This window comes from Dasypus novemcinctus, chromosome 1, assembly GCF_030445035.2.
Source record: "Dasypus novemcinctus isolate mDasNov1 chromosome 1, mDasNov1.1.hap2, whole genome shotgun sequence".
Taxonomy (NCBI): domain Eukaryota; kingdom Metazoa; phylum Chordata; class Mammalia; order Cingulata; family Dasypodidae; genus Dasypus; species Dasypus novemcinctus.
Window position 1 is genome coordinate 113,100,374 of NC_080673.1, and position 17,640 is coordinate 113,118,013.

Here is a 17,640-nt window from a genome sequence, read left to right on the forward strand (position 1 = left end):
GGGGTAAATGGGAACTTCTTATATTTTTTAATGTAACATTTTTTGTGATCTATGTATCTTCCAAAAAATACAATTTTAAAAAATGCAAAAAAAAAAAAAGAAATTATAATCATAGCTATTGTCTTCTTTCAACAATTGTTAATATAATATTAGTGATAATAAACTAAAAATATTGTGTGAACAAAAATTCATTGTAAATGTTACAACTGCAAATAGCTTTAGAGATAATTTCTAATTCTCATAAGTAAAAATGAGGACACAAGAGGTTGATTTTCTCAAATGTATGCAATATGATCCATGGCGTTAAAGCTTCAGTTTAATGTTATTTCTACTTTAACTTAAAAATTATGTTAACGGCATTAATAATAAAAAACAACTATAGAAGCTTGTCTTTGCTATCAAATATCAATTTCAAAGAGAATAATTTAGGTATTTGAAGAGATGTCATTTTATTCTTTAACATAAATTTAAACTATTACAAATATAGTAGGCTCCTTTCTATCATTTGTTTATCTCATGCTATAATCCTGTTTCTGTGCATGTGTTTATGGGTTTGTGTCCATAACTGTTATTATAATTATTAATTTTGCATCAAAGTTAACCTCTGTAGTTATTATGGAAGTGACTAAAATATGGAAGAGTAAATCAATATCCACATAATATAAAATATATAGAAATGGGACTGAAAAATTTGTTTTATTCCCCCCAAAAGAGAAAATACCAAAATTTTAATTGTTACATACCTTATCAGGATATTTGTTTCTTTGTAAAGGCCCTTGTTTTATAGGTTATCCTTATTTTATAATTATCTTTCAACAAGATTTATACTTAGATAATAGATTTTAAACTCAACAAGAACCAGAACCATGTCTTATTTACTTTGATTAGAAATAGTACCTAACATGTGTTTTGCATATAAAGTACACAAACTGAGGACTCAGAAACTGAATCTAGTATACAAGATTTAGCTTATTAATGGAAGCTAAATGATTAGCATCAGAGTTGTACGATACTGTGCCTTTGTTCAACACCTACCTGAAGGATGAAGATTTTGTTCCTCTAAAAATTCAAGATCAAGCATGAGATCATCTTCATCCAGATCACAAGATCCCAAATTATTCAAAACATCCTGAAGAAAAGAAAAACCAATACTTATACTTAGAGACCAAAAAAAAAAAAAAAAACCCTGAAAAAATGAGGAACTATTCATATGCAGGAGATACAAAATAAAAATAACTCAAAATTATAAATAGAAAGTATTAACTGAATCCCAAAAATTATTGCTGATAGTATAGAATTTCAAATTATCAATCTAACAAAAATTATAATAATTCTTTAAAAAAATCTTAATTTTTTACACTTGTATGCACATTAGCTTTTTTGAAAACATATATTAAATGGAAGTACCAATGAACAGGTATCAAAGATATTATGGTACAGAAAAGGGTTTATTTTAATCCAAATTTCTTTAATGATCATGAGAAAAGATAAAAATTTGCTTTTAAAATTCACAAAAAAAAAGGATATAAGTTTTTCAAAGATATAGAAATCTATGAATAGAAACTTCAGATTCTTCATTTAATATTTATATTTCAAAACATCACTTGACTTTTTGAAACAAATTTTTATTCAGTGCCAATTGTAAAACATTAATTTAGACCATACTGGGAAATGGAAATCCAGTTGCTAATCCCCAATTATTTGCTTTAGATTAGGAGGATGAGCAGATGATATACATTTCAATTAGATTAAAAAATTGACCCACTTTTATAATACCATAATATACCAGAGTTCAGATTATCTTATCTCTTTCTTTTATCCAAGATGGCAAATATCAAAGTAAAGTGGAAGGGAATAAAGAAAAGTTTTGGGAGGTACAGTGACATGCAAAGAGAGGAGTCATGCCCTGATATATGCATTTATGTATACAAGGAGAAGCAAATGTATTAAGAGTAAAAACTTATGTTTAGAGACTGAGAATAAAATAACAAAAGTACAAAAACTATGACACCAGGAAGAACAGTCCAAAAACTAAATGATGTCACAAATATCTCAAATCACTTTTTCAACTTATTTGAATATTGCCATAATCTGTAATTAAAGGTGATATACATCCCCACACATAAGCAGTTATTCTGCTAATGAAGATAAGTAATAATTTAATCTATGAATATAATCTACTGCTTATTGGAAGCTCTACCCTACACTGTAGCAGTCACAGCCTTCAGAAAAAGTTCCTTCTTTATTTACCATCAAAAGATGTTCTCAGATATAGGCAATAAAAGTTATGCTTCTATCTTATCCTTTTGATATAATAGTAAAATAATTTTAAAAAGCAAAATTAAAGTTAAATGTGGAAAAAGAAGAGTTTAGAAAGGAGAGATTTGAAAGATAATATTGTCAAGGTAAAAACACTATCCAAGTGAAGGAGAATCTTAATCTAGTAGATAAGAATATACTGGTTAAAAAAAAAAAAAAGGTACTTTTTATACTGATGATGTAGTAATTTACACAGCTTCAAATTAGCCCAAATAATTTTGTACTCAGATTTTGAATTTTTTTGACCAAAAATATTCAGAAAGTAATGAAGGGCAGGAAAAAGGAACATATGAGCAAAGGAAATAAATGAGTGCCAGCCTAAGACTGTCACTTTTAATTGAGCCAAGTAAGATCATCTTAATCATTGTAAGCATCCATGACGTGGCTCACCCAGCATTCCTCCCTTTTATTGGGAGCAGCCTCACGCCACTTAGCTATAGAAGGACCCACCAGGTTCTCACATGTGCCAAACACCCTGTCCTTGTTCAATGATCCAAGATTGGCATCTAAACCAAACTGAGTGACCAGAGCCCTTTCCTAAGACTTTTCTAATTGAAAATAATATTACATTTTTCTAACTGAAAATTATATTTTAAATGAAAATGATAGTCAGAAATTAAACATTCCTCTCTGATGATAGATACTGCAAGACATAAAACTCTGTAGTCTAAGGGGCTGTGTGTGGTTAACAACAGCCTGATAGTCTAAGCTGACATGAATTATGAAAAAAAATGTCACATTAGTGGGTCTTCTGGTTCCTGGCTCCAGCAGTTTCTAAATTCCATAAGCATATATGTCCTTTTCAAGGTTAGATTGTTAACCCTCTTTTGAATTTTGAAAGTTAATGCATACACCCACAGTTTGAATTAGTTTTTAGACAAAAATATTTTCTCTTTCAACAAGGAAATATTTAAGAAATTTGCACTTCTATTCCAATATGTCATGTAAGAATATAATACCAAGAAAGTGAGTAAATTAAATTTAGGAAACTCATTACATTGTTCAGATTATTTTCTTAATTTTCAGTTTGATGCTTTAACATTTGGACTGGAGAAGTCCATTTACCACTGGTCTAGATGAATTGCTTTTTAAATCTACTAATTCTAAATGACCTTGCTTTAATATCTTGCTTACAAAATAAGTTTCTTTTCAGTGTAATGGCGAGTCTTTGAATTTGATGAAACTCATAATAAAAGGAGAATAGATACAGCTGCATGCTGCACTACAGAAGAAAAAACAGTGTGAGTTCATAAACCTGGTCTCTCTTTTAAAAATAACTCAATAGCACTTTTTGCCCACAACTAGCAGAAATGGGCTAGTGGCTAATATCTGGATCTAGTATCCAGATATTTGTTGTTCACTATCCACTAACAAAAAGAAAGAAAGAAAAATAAACTATGTTTCTGGAGCATCTTTGTGCCAAAAAACAAGGATGGTCTAAAAAAAAGTTAAAAAGTAGTTTTCTTTTTTGAAAGGCAAAGGAAGGTAACCTGAAAAGCTTCTCCCTGGCTAATATCTGACAATGTTATCATTAAAAATCCAAAATCATTATGGCTAAATGAAACAAATTTTATCTGTCAAAGGCTATGAGTTCATAATAAATAAAAGAGAAAAGTTAATATGAAGGACATAAAGAGGTAGTAATAATACAAAAAAAAAAACCCCACACAAATAGGGCAGAATATCTATAATTTATATTTTTTAATAAATAGTTAATATGTATGGACATTTTGATTCTTTAATTTCATTTATAGAATGTAGACATGTACTTCTTTCTGTTTGCATAAGCAGGGAAATGTAAGCAAAGTATTGCCCCCAAAATTAGGTTGCCCCAGGAACAGAAGGGAATAATCAGTGTCAATGTTCACACATAATAACCAGGTGGAAAGGGAGTCCAGCAGCTAATTAACACTAAAGATCATATTCCAAATCCAAGAGTATGCAACTATGAGTTTCAGACATTTGATAAAATTTCAGAATATCTACAAATGGAGTGGTAACTATGCAGAAGTAGTCCCTTGTCTTCTGCTAGATGGAAACCCTGGATAGCTCCACATAATAAGGAAATAATAAACAAGGATACATGTGTTTTTAATAATGGTAACAAATGAGGCCTATATATCATAATAATTGTTATGTAACAAAGACAATTGAAAAAAAAAGTCATAAGGGTATACATAACAAGTAAGGCTTAACTGTAACAAGGAAGCTCAACCTGATGACCAGTAGTAACTCAGGTTTGAATCAAATGTGAATGTGCAGCAAAGTCCAATGACTAGACAAAAATCTCCCATTTAACAACACAGAGTTTGGAAATTTAAGAGAAGACTTTAGTTTTCTCTTAATTCTTATATGGTTACCAAAGTCTAGGAAGGTGCCAAAAAAAAACCCCAGATAATTCTGAAACCTCAAGAAAACAAAAATTTCCACTTCAGCAAAGTGTAAGAATAAGGAAAAAAATAAAAAGAAATGTAAATCCCTAGCATTAGCCCTTTGTAACCAGCATACTGAATTGTTTTGTATAATATGTGTGTACATTTTTCTTCTTTAAAAGTGGTTAAAGCATTTAAGGTGATATGTTAATCCTAGTATTTTAATTATACAATGTGAAGAACATGATTATATAATACTTAAATCAATATTTAAAGATCATAGGGATTTTAATTTAGTACATGTTCCAATTTATTAGTATATAAGATTTATTGAATACCTAGAGAAGAGTTGATTGTTTCATTGTAAGGAATGTTAATTATTGCTAAATTCATAAGATTGGTAAATTGGACATTAAACCAAGCACAAATATTACTAAGTATTCTTCTCTAAGCAGACATTAAAAGCTCTGTTAACAATACAGACTACTCATTTAACGTGCCAAATGACTTGGTCTCAGGAACCATTAAGAATAAACTAAATCATTATTAATTAATTAATTCAGAATTAATTTCCTAAGCTCTAGTAATGTAACAATGAACCCAATGGACATGGTCTTTTTCTCACAGAGCTTACTTACTGCACTCTAGCAAAGAAATACCAATCCTCTTTATAAATAAACAAAATAGGCATTATCATTTATAAATCAGTCTTTCATGTTTGGTAAGTGTGAAGCAATTCTCCAGAGCCTGGTTGTTATTAGCTGAAATAATAATTGAATTTCTGAAGCTGAAAAATTGAGAAAACTGGCTATGATCATTCCATTAAAAAGTAACCATTCCACAAGGTCAGTGTGAAATAGGCCATTAGCCTTACTAGCCTTACTTACCTCTTTATTGCAATAAAGATATTAATATTCATCATGCTAAAAATAAAGGTAGCTGAGACATATCGACATGTCACAACACAAGGAAATCTTCCTAATAAAAGAAAAGAATTTCACTGAAAGAGCTTAAATTATTAAAGTATTCTTTAATTGTGGCTTTATAAACAAGTTTAATTTCATTTCTATAACATTAAATTTTAGTCAAAGGATGAGCTAAAGAGGCTTAAAATTCTAATAAGCAAGATTTTGCCATCTGAACTGGACTTAAATAGTTGTTTATGTAATACTTAATTAGAGAGTGTAACCTATCTGATCATTACTTGGTCTAAAAGTGAAAAGAGAATTATTCAAATTAATAAGGCTTACACAGTCAAGCACACATTTTTCTTCTAGTCATTTTACTTTATGATCAGGTTCTCCTAGAATATAGATTTCATTCTCCATTATTCTACTCATAGGAACTTATATAAAGATTGACTAAAAAGAAAACAGCATTTTATCAAAAATGTTTGAGACAGCTATTTTGATAGACCCTCAGTCAAACTCCACTGTGTGAATCTAAAAATACATTCTGAGCCTTAACTTAAATTTAATTATATTTGCATTTTCCCTAGGAAAAAAAGATAAAATCAACAAACTTGGTGTCTTTAAGTGATATGTATTATCACAGAAAAATAAAGTACACAAATTGGAAAAAAAATTGGAGATATATAAAAGACAATATACTACACCATCATCAAAGACAGGGCAAAGAAGCAGGCTGAGTACACAGAGTTTGGTAAGGGTTGAGCTATTCATACCTACATATGGAATGGAGAAGAGAAGCAATGAATGTGTGTATATATATATATTTCAGTGATGTAATTTCAATGCCATTTCTTTATAAGAGCAACTGACACCTACAATATTTTATAATTACTGCTCTGAGGATACTTATTGGGTTTTGACTTCCTGATTGGGTAAAGAATCCATAATCATTACAATAAAATTATCTTCCACTTTCAGCATGACATGTACAAAGGATCTCCAAACACAGCTTACTCTTTCCTAGGTACTGTTTTACCTCTGTGGATTTGTAAATTTCATAATATATTCCTAATAAATGTTTTCAGAAATTTTTCTTAAATCTATAGTGATTTCTGATTGGATCCCACTATAAGCCTAAAGTCATATAATTTTCCAAGTATGGATAGAGACTTGATGTTATTAAATCATATATTGTCAATATAAATGTGTGTAAAGGTGAATATTTAGTTGTGCCCATTATGCGTTTTTATTTAAATGTGAAATATTTAACACAATGAGATTCTGCAAGCTATGCCCACAGTTGCTAATATTTTACCTTATACTGATAAAAAGTAGACAGTCCTATATGTGTTGATTCCAAGAAGTATAGTACTAAAATGCTAAAAGATGAAAACTAAAATATGATAGCTCACTATTTAGAAATAGTTGATATTTATAAAGTGGGGCTTGTGATCAATTTTAGTCAGAAATTATTTTAGACTAAGTAGGAAGAAGGTATGTTTCATGTAATTTTTTTTCTCTACTGTGTCAGATTCCAGGGCCATAAGTGTAGGGTAGAAGTATCATTATGTGTTTTTAAAAAAATGAATGAACATTATTTAAATAATATATAAATATATCTAAATCTACTAAAGACATAAACAGTATACATATAAATATATAAACAAATCTACTAAAATGATGTATACCAGAATGTTGTATATATCATGTAGGATAAAGTTTTATTGGGATATTTTCCTAAATCTTTCATATCGTACTCATGTTTTATTTATTAAATTTTCCCTTATTCAATAATATTTTATGAAGGTCTACGACTTTTCCAGAACAGTGGTAGTAGGCGCTGAACAGTGAAAAAGGGGGAAACCCAAATAAACAAGACACTAAAGCTGGTCATAAATGCTATTTAAAAGGAAAGAGTAATACAATACTTAATTGGTTGCAGGGACAGCTACTTTACACTAGGTGGGCAGGGAAGGCCTTTTCAAAAGGGTCATTTGGGCTGGATTCTGAATGATAAGCAGCCATGAAAATCAGACAGAAAAGCATTCCCAACAAAGGAAACAGGAGGTGCAAATCATTTAAGTGGGTGTAAGCTTGCTATGTTAATGGGGCAGAAAAGAAGGCTAGCATGGTTAGAGCATAGAGGAAAGGCAGAGAAACACTGGAAAAGGTTAGACAGGTATGCAGAATGTGGGTCATGGTAAGCCCTGTCAGACTTCTAAGGAACTTAGAAATTATTGGAGAGTGGCAGGCTCACTCTGCTGAAAATGGATTATAAGAAAACATTTTATCAAAATGTTTGGTACAAAATATAAACTATTGACCATGGTTAGTAGCAATGCTTCAATATGTGTTCATCAACTGTAACAAACATACTGCCCTAATGAAAGAGGTTGTTAATGGGGAAAAGTGTGGCAGGGGGAGGGATGGGGTATGTAGGAATCCCATTATATTTTTTGATGTATCATTTATGTAATCTAAAACTTCTTTAAAAATAAAAAAAGCATTTTCTCAGTGCCTTCTAATAGTGAAAAATGCATGCATATTTTACAGATGAAATATTTGAGAGTAAGAAAAATAAAATGATGTGTGTAAGATTATGCCACAAAAAAGTGGCAGAGCCAAAACTTAAACATAGATTTGCCTCAATAATAAAACCTTCTCCACTCAGCTTCTCTTCACATGAGTAAGAATGTGTATGTATCCTATGGTGTGTGTGTTTAAGTGCAGAAATAGTACACCATAAGCAATTGCAGGGCAACTTTTGTCTTATAAAATTAGAACTTCCTATCCATTTGAAAGATTTCCAAATGAATTTAGTCCTGTGTTCAGATCAATATGAAATTCAGTCAGATGTGTTCCTTTTTAACACAAATCATTAGCAAAATCAAAGAGAAACCTAGAATACTGTATTCTTCCCAACCTATCCTAAGAGATTTACTTCAAATAACTGAACTATAAAGAATTCCAAATGAATGAAGTACTCTAAAATTAGTTCAGTACTATTTCAGTATTCAAAATTGATCAGTACAAACCAGTCCATTAAACGTAACTAATATATAAATTAAAGGAATGCAAAATAAAGTAATGCAAAGTATATAAATAATGACAAAAATTAAAGAAAATCCTGTTTAGAGAAACATAATTAAACAAATTGAATTTTTAAATGAAATGATAGTTGTTTTAAAATACAATTTTACTCTAAGTCTTTTTTTCTTCTGGAAACTCATTTTCCTTTAATTCTTATGATTACGGATTAGGATTTATCCATATGGCCTTTACCCTGGAATACCTTTAGTAAATGAATTTTCACCTTTTTGGGTTTTTTTCTCCTTCCCAGTAATATCATCCTATTTGTTAAATACAGTGACCATTAATCTCTTTGGCAGTGTGATATTCTCTGGGTTAAAAAATAAAAGAATTCAATAAAGGTACATCTAAAATTATTTTTGTTTTATATATATGCACACCCATATATAATGCACAATAAATATAAAATTAGCCTTTACATTATTGTGAAGCTGGTATTTTCACTATTATCACATAAAATGGGACATCGGTTCTAAAAGACCCAGTCTTTTGAAATTTGTTTCATAAATTTGAAGAAAGTCTTGGAAAATAATGATTGAAAAAAGTTTTTTATAACTTAAAATGAACAGCCCAAAGCAATTTAGGATGTAAGAATGAAGCTCTCCCTCATTTTCTCCTTCTCCCCTAATTACCTCTCATTCCAATTGCCAGATGGGTGGGCAGTGGTTGTGGGATCAACACGATTTTCCCAAGCTGTCTTTCAGGCCAAGGGTGTGCTGTCCTAATATAACAATCTTTGCTCCTATGAGGAATAAGCTTCCTGATTATTAATTGTTCTGTTCCTGTTTTATCACTTAGAATTGCATTGCAATCAGTTCTTGAATTACCTGTTTCCCTGATTAGAGCATGGAAGTGTCCACAATATCCTACACTTCTTGAACAAATGAAATATGTGTTAGAATTATGTCCCTAAGGAGGTCCCTGCATCATAAATGAAACTCTATTTCTCACCGTGTAAGTTGAAGGAGATTGGCAATGGATTTTAATTAAAAGTTTTAAGGGCATGGACAGTGACAACTTTTCCTCAAAAGGCTAAATCCAGGTAATGGAAACCTGAAGTAGAGGTTGAATTAAGTTGAAATATTCTCAGAAAATATAAGGAAAGCACATTTAAAAAGAGATTTAAAATAGAATACTGAAATAACTCGTTTCAATAGTTATGAAAGCAAAAAAAAATTAATGTATTCTGGGTGACAGAATCATTTCAATTGAGGTTCAATTTTGTCTCTTTGGGGAGCAGATGTAGCTCAGTGATTGAGCACCAACTTCCCATATATGAAACCCTGGGTTCAATCCCCAGTACCTCCTAAAAAAAAAAAAAATCAGTACCTGGGGAGTTATATAAATTATACTTATTTTTATATAGAAGAAAAGTCCACGTTGAGCATTTTCTTATTTCAGCTACAACATACATTTGCCTATGAAATATCATTTCTTTTTTGTTAACCACTTCTTGAGACATTCAGAATGCTTATATAAAAATACCAGTGCTTTTTGGGAGCATCTCCCATTGCTTAAAAAATGTCAGAAAGTTAAAATTGCCATTTCGTTATTTCAAAGTTTCCAATACACAATCTTAACTCTACTATCACCAGACCAGCTTCACTGTAATAAGCAAATGGCTCCTCTGTGATATACTATTTCCCCTTCCTCTTATATTCAAAATATTTCATCCTTTATAAGTCCATTAATCATATGAGAAAGTATTTCAATAACTGATCCTCAAAAGACTTGGCAAATTCCCAAGCATGTGCTTTACATGGTTTTCTGACATAAGAGGAAAGATTCCTTTCATTTCAAAATCCTAGATCCTCAACTTTTTCTTTAGAAGAACATTAGCCTACATATTTCAGACTCCCTTGGAGTTGTACTGGGGCCATGTAACCAAGTTTTAACCTTAAGACCATCCTTTATAAACCTCCAACCCTCTCTCCCCTGTTGAGATAACCGAGGAAATCCATACATTAAGATTAAGATGACAGGAGTTATAAAATGGAGAAAGTCTTGCTTTCTGAATCATTGCCTGAAGGAGAGCTGCCCTGGAGATTTTCTGGACCCATATTGGATTTTGTATGAGCAAGAAATAAATCTGTGTTGTGTTAAGCCTCTGAGATTTTTCCAGGAGTTATTTCTTACCACCAAATACCCCAATCTGTCTTAATTAATAAATTCTCATTCTGATTTTATTAAAACTTTTCTTCTTATGGTCCCTACCTCTTTCAATTTTATTTTGAATTAAACTCTGTAATTTCCTAATAATTTTTCCTCTAGAATAGACTTTATTTTATTTTATTTTTTAGAATATACTTTAAGTGTCTTGTGTTCCTATCATTCAGCAGTCTTCCATTACTTTCTTTTTATCATAGGCATTATTAACTTACATAATAGCAATATACTTTGTGCACAAAATCTCTAGGGCATTTTATAATGTTTCAAGTCCTAAGGATTCAACATTTTTTTTTTTTTACTTTGCACATTGTAAGTCTTGTCAATAAACACTGGGGCATGTGACAAGAACTGAGTTACTATATATTTAAATTGCAGAATAAATTACTCTTCCTTGTTGACAGATATTACAAATATAAATTCATTTGGACAAGAATTTGTATGCCTATTGCATTACAATCAAATATGCTCTGCAGATATATTATGTACTATGTTGTTAATAATAAGTTAGAGAACTATGTCTGAAACTAGTTCCAAATTTAAAATAGTAAACTATTTCTTGATTTACTTACCCAATTCTCAGTTGCAGAATCAAATACATTATCTTAAACATATTTGTGACATCACAGAGTTGTATGTTGAAGGAGCTTGTCGTCAATGCTGTTTTCAGTCAGATTGAGTCTTAAATTGTAATTTTCAAAAGTCACTAAATACATAAAGATTAACTCCATCTTGCAGTTAGCAACCATTTAACCCACTCCACCATCTTCCAAATGTGAGCAGAGTATACTGGAGAGGGCACAAAATTTGTTGTGAAATTCTGATTTTGACTGTACAATCTAGCCATGCATCACTTACACTCTTTGAGGCTTATATTCATTCTCAACAAAAGAAACAACCAGCCTTTCTGACCTAGCTCATTTATTTTTAGAAATTCCTAAAGAAAACTATAAAATGCTTTGCAAATATTATTTATTCTAGTTGCCAAGTTAGGTAAGCATTTTAGTTCTGTCAGAACTACCAGATCATTCACAAGTACTCAGTTTACTGTAGGTGAGGATCCACTCACTGCCAACAAACCTAGGAATATATGGAAACCTAAATTATTAAATTCTGAACAATGCTGTCAGGACCTAAACAACATTGCTCAATGAGTAATAGATGTCCACTACATATTTGCTGAGTAAATGAGCAAGTGAATGAATGAATTAGATAATTTATGGTAGAGAAGAAATAAGAGCTAAATGACAGGGAAATTTGAAAAAAAAAATGACACAGGAAGAAAGACAATGATTCTGTTTCTAAAATTTATCTTTATTTCATTATAAAATGATCTTTTGAGTTTTAAAACATTAAAGAAAAAATTCTCTGTGGAAAAAAAAAAAACTTTCCATCCACAGTTAATTTCCCCAGTTTTTATCCATTTTCAATCATAGTTTATTAATCTCTGAAAAGTGCTCATCCAGTTTCAATCAGATCTACTAGGAAATGTTACATTGGGTTTCCTACATCGTAGTAAAATATGATATTCACAAGTTGGTTAGTGGAAGTCTTATTATTATTAAAATTTTATCAATATTTGGTTTAGCTCCATCTCTCAGATGCCATTTCTTCAACAAATTAGCAGCTTTTGATTTGCTACTGATATTTTCCTTACAGACCACTGCTGTTTTGTATTTAAATGTTGCTAGTATAATTTGTTTTCCACTAGAATGATTTAGGACTCTGAAATGAAGATTGCACACAATTTATCTAGTACTTCTACCTAATGATACCAGAGCTGTACAATGTTTACTGGTGGTTTGGCACCTGCTCAGATTTTGCATAACAAAGCATTTTATGGACTTAAATTTCAGTAAAAGTGTGATTTTATTACTTAGTCATAAATGTTGGTAAGATAAAATCCCCTCTCTGACAATTAACTTCAACAACACATTAATATCATTTTATAAACTTCAAACACAATGTATCTACAAAAGACTGTATGTAAAGTGTCTAAGATTTTACCCTATTTGAAAGCTAGCAAGTTAGCCTACTACAGTTCTTGTGGATGCCAGAAGAAGATGTAAGAGTCATGGGTCAGACCTAAAGAACTTTATTATGCGCACCAGTGGTATAGCCAGAGTGTCAACATTTTCATGTATCAGTTCCCAGAATCCCAATTACTACAGGGCAACACAAGAGGAGCCAGGTGATATCCACACAGACACAGGATTGTATTATAGGAAAGGAACTTGCATGGGAGGTGCAGGAGGAATGCAAACGTTTGATAGTGGGCAGTAAGCAAACCAACCCTTTGTTTCTGAGGGAAACATTACCTCTAGCTTCCAAATCAGTTCACTAGAAAACATCCCTGAAAAACAACAACAACAACATCTCTCTAGCACAAAAGAAGTCAGTGCCCCTGCTCGTATGAAGCACAGAAGCCTGGGCAATCCATGGAGAATTGTACCTTAACATTATCCAACACTTTTCTATAGCATCTTAATTTTCCCATGACTACACCACTCTGTTGGACACTCTGACAGAGGTTCGGACCAAATCCATTCAATTAGTCTCTTATAGCATTTAATTAAGGCTACTAACAACAGGACTCCAAGCAGCAAGATGATGGAAAACTGCAGTAAACCTGCATGAACTTGACCAGGTTGCCATGAGTTCCAGGACCAGGCAGCTGAACAAATCCTATAGCTCATCAGAGACTGCCTTAGAAAAGCCAAGTCGATTTCTGTATTGATCTTTCTATTTCACCCAAGACATCAATCCAGCTTCAGCAGGAAGCATTAGAAATTGCCCAGACTTCGCCTATCATCCATAACTACCGTGGTGAGTGAGTTAAGGCTGGCGTGAATGCCTTTAAGAGCCAATGTAGTGTCACTGATCACTTCAGCTGAAGGCAGAGGCAAATTGTGTATCATTGTTTCAAATGGCATGACTCCCATTGTAGGGATAATTTTCCAAAGTGTCAACATTAATAACAAGCCCTTTCTCCACCCAGGAAGCTCCCCTGAGGCAGCCTAATTTGAAGACATCTCTGCAAACATCTGAGGGCCACTTGATCTATTGCTATTGTTTCCATAAACACCTGAAGGCCAAATATGATCACCCTTAAGTAGCAATGCCACTATGTTTTAAGAAGGGAGCAAGTTAATTTCTAGCTTCCACACAAAAAAGTATAGTAGTAGGGCCATATATGTTGGCACTATTGTGGTTCTTCCCCAGGTTGAGAGGGACACAAGCTGACAGGTAATAGGATTCCCAGTTAAGTTTGAATAATTGAGTCTAGTTGTATTTTAGAGGGGAATGCCTGAAAGAAGTTGGTCGAACTAGTCATGATGTCCATATCACCAGACAAATGGCATCTGTCCGTGCTACAAAATGACTAAGAGTTATAGGACTCAGAGTACAGAAGACATCAGAGACACTGGCACTTGTCATGCAAGGGAGTGCAGAAACTGGGACTATCCTGCTATGTCCAACTGACTTCTCAGTAAGGTTAAGGGGAATGGGGCAGAACAGACCCAGCACAAAGTATATTTATGGAGACTGCAGTATTTTGGAAGAGCCGTACTGGGGTGTTTGTTTTTGTTCTGTTTTTCACTTTATGATGATGAAGGATCAAGAGGTAGTTCTAAAAGACAAAGGTCTATTTAATGTCTTGCCCCCCTCCAAGATCCTGGGATCAAATATGTTCCTGCCATAGGTTCTAGGAATGTTGCTCTTTTTTTAAGACCATAACATTAGTTTGTCCCCTTCTAGTAGCTATAGTTCACATTTACCAGTCATCTACCTGTGCCTAGCCTTTTTATCTGGAAAGATAGGTGTAACAGGGAAAAGGCATTTTATTTAAATCTCATAGAAATACATGGTATTACCCACTTTGGTTCACTCTGGGAGGGCTTCATGAGCAGTGTACTCAACCAGTCTAGAGACAGTTCAATGCAACAAAAGTATTCAGATGAATGAACTAGAATTAAGTTTCAATCCTCTATGCCCCATTTTCACTGGAGTACTACTCAATGGATGGAACAAACAAACAAAACTGAGCTTTCCACTGGGGAAAAAAAGAAGCATAATGCCAAGTAATGGTTAGATGTAATCCCAAATGTCCAAAACAGGCCTATATAATCCCCATTCCTTTTGCCAGGAAGTGGCTGAGAGTAGATGATACCTTTCTGGGGACAGTTGCATAAAATGACCCAACCACCTTACTGTGATTTTTTGACCAGGAAGAGGTAAAGAGGATAGAGTCAGAATAATTATCTGAGTTGATATTTGAGGCCATCCCAATGCTCAATAATAGCAGATACTGCAGAAGGTAGACAGTGTAGAAGTTCCACTGAATACCTTAATTATCAGCCTACTATTAAATTGTTTTGTTAAAAAAAGGAGCACTATTGTCAGATTTCTGAAACTTAGAAATGTTAGAAAGCTGAATACATGACAGAAAAGTAGTTCCAAGGCTGAAAATGTGTGACCAAAGTCAACTGATTGAAATGGAATAGGAGGAATTAAATCTGAAAAAAATGTTGACAGCACTGAGGCATTACAGAGATCCCTAGGAAGAAGATAAAAAGTCCTTTATAGTCAATGTGCCTGTAGTGGATGGGGGTAATGCCCTCTGTAACTGCCATCTTCAACATGCACACAATACTTAGCAACTTTGTCAGAAGTCTCAAGTCTTTTATGCAGTGGTAGTCTCGCATGGGAAACATAGGGTTCTTTACTCTTTGTCTACTCTGTGTTGGTGGATGTGTTGCCATGTCCAATAAAAGAATGGATCCACAAATGATGGAAATCAGGGCAATGCAGCCTTGGTTAGCAGTTTGGTTATAGTTGGTCTTATAAAAGAACTGGCCCTTACCATTAGATATCTATATAATCAACCCAGATGATTCAATCAGCAGCTCCAAATGTTTTCTTTCTTAATGACCGAGATGGATGTCTTTAATTTGCCAGTCTATAGGATCCCAAGTGGCTACCACTTGCAATTGCCAAAGAGTCAGTAAGCATCTAACAATGTTTATTAAAGAAAATATTGGCCATTTATGAGAACTGCCTTGAGTTCTGTTCACTGAGGAAAGTGACCATGTCTCTTTTGGTTTTGCATAGCTGATAGAGAGTTTCTACAGCTTCAGCAGCCCAGGAGATATTATGGGGTTTCAACAAATCTTAATCTGTAGTGACTGAGGTCCAGGAATTTAAGGGAAGATCTGTGAATCAAATCTGCTTCAGGGGGTAGTGTGGAGGCTAAAGTTTGCCCCAAAGGGATATTTGCCATTCTTTCAATTAAAGCTGAGATGCCACTGGAGTCAGGGAATCTGCATTCTTGAATATACTATTTCAATTGACAAAGCAAGGCTTGTTGGTCCCTTCCCATTTACAGGAATAACAGGCCAGAGATTCACAAAGTCTCCATGGATCTGGCATTGAATTTTATTCTCTACCTCTTTTTTAATTAAAGAAGTTGTGGGTTTACAGAAAAAGCATGCATAAATTACAGGTTTCCCCTATAGCACCCTATTATTAACACCTTGCATTAGTGTGGTACATTTGCTACAACTGATGAAAGCATGTTCTTATAATTACAGTATTAACTATAGTCCATGGTCTGCATTAAAGTTCACTTTCTGTTTAGTCCCATGGAGTTTTTTAAAATGTTTTATTCTGATAACATATACACAATCTAAAATATCCCCATTTATCCACATTAATAATTTGTGCTGTTAATTATGTTCACAATATTGTGCTACCATCACCACCATCCATTACCCAAACTTTTCCATTATCCCAAACAGAAATTCTCTACATTGAAGTATTAACTCCTTATTCCCCATCCCTAACCCATCCCGATAACCAATATTCTAGATTCAGATTCTATGAGTTTACTTATTCTAATTACTTCATATAAGTGAGTTCAAACAATACTTGTCCTTTTCTGTCTCATTTCACTTAACATGCTATCTTTGAGGTTCACCCACATTATCATAAGCATCAGGACTTCCTTTCATTTTATAGACCAAAATATTCTGTTGTATTTATATATCACATTTTGTTTATCCATTTATAAATTGAGGGACACATGGGTTGCTTCCATTTTTTGGCATTTGTGAATAATGCCACTATGAACATCGAAGTGCAAATATATGCTCGAGGCCTTCCTTTCAATTCTTCTGGTATATACCTAGTAGTGGGATTAGGTCTTTATTTAGCTTCCTGAGGAACTGTCAAATTATCTTTCACAATGGTTATATCATTTACATTGCCACCAGCAATCAATGAGTGTTCCTATTTCTCCACATTGGTTCCAACACTTTTAGTTTCCCATTTTTTAATAGTCATTTTAGTGGGGGTGAAATAATACTTTTTTGTGCTTTTGATTTGCCTTTATCTAATAGCTAGTGATGTTGAACATCTTTTCATGTGCTTTCTAGCCATTTGTATGTCTAATTTTTTGCCCTTTTTTAACTTGGGTTGTTAGTCTTTTTATTATCAATTTGTAATATTTATCTCTATATTGTGGATATTAAGTCCTTATTGGATGTGTGGCTTCTAAATATTTTCTCCTATTGAGTAGGCTGCATTTCTCTTTATGACAAAGTCTTTTAATGCCGAAAATTCTTTAATTTTGAGAAGCCTTATTGATATATTTTTTTTTCTTTCACTACTTGCGCTATGAGTATAACATTTAAGAAACCATTGCCCAAAATAATATCCCAAAGATTCTTCCCTACATTTTCTTCTAGGAGTTTTATAGTACTGGCTCTTATATTAAGGACTTT

At 32.8% G+C, this 17,640-nt stretch overlaps 1 protein-coding gene across 10 annotated transcripts in view; it reads right to left on the reverse strand.

Moving 5' to 3' along the window:
• CCSER1 (coiled-coil serine rich protein 1) overlaps window positions 1-17,640 on the reverse strand; it is a 1,483,327-nt gene that overhangs the window by 1,232,932 nt on the left and 232,755 nt on the right. For all 10 annotated transcript variants that reach the window (XM_058295427.2, XM_058295480.1, XM_058295424.2 and 7 more), the window contains one exon: window positions 1,036-1,129. In XM_058295427.2, coding sequence (XP_058151410.1) covers window positions 1,036-1,129 — 94 coding nt within the window. The remainder of the gene's footprint in view (window positions 1-1,035; window positions 1,130-17,640) is intronic.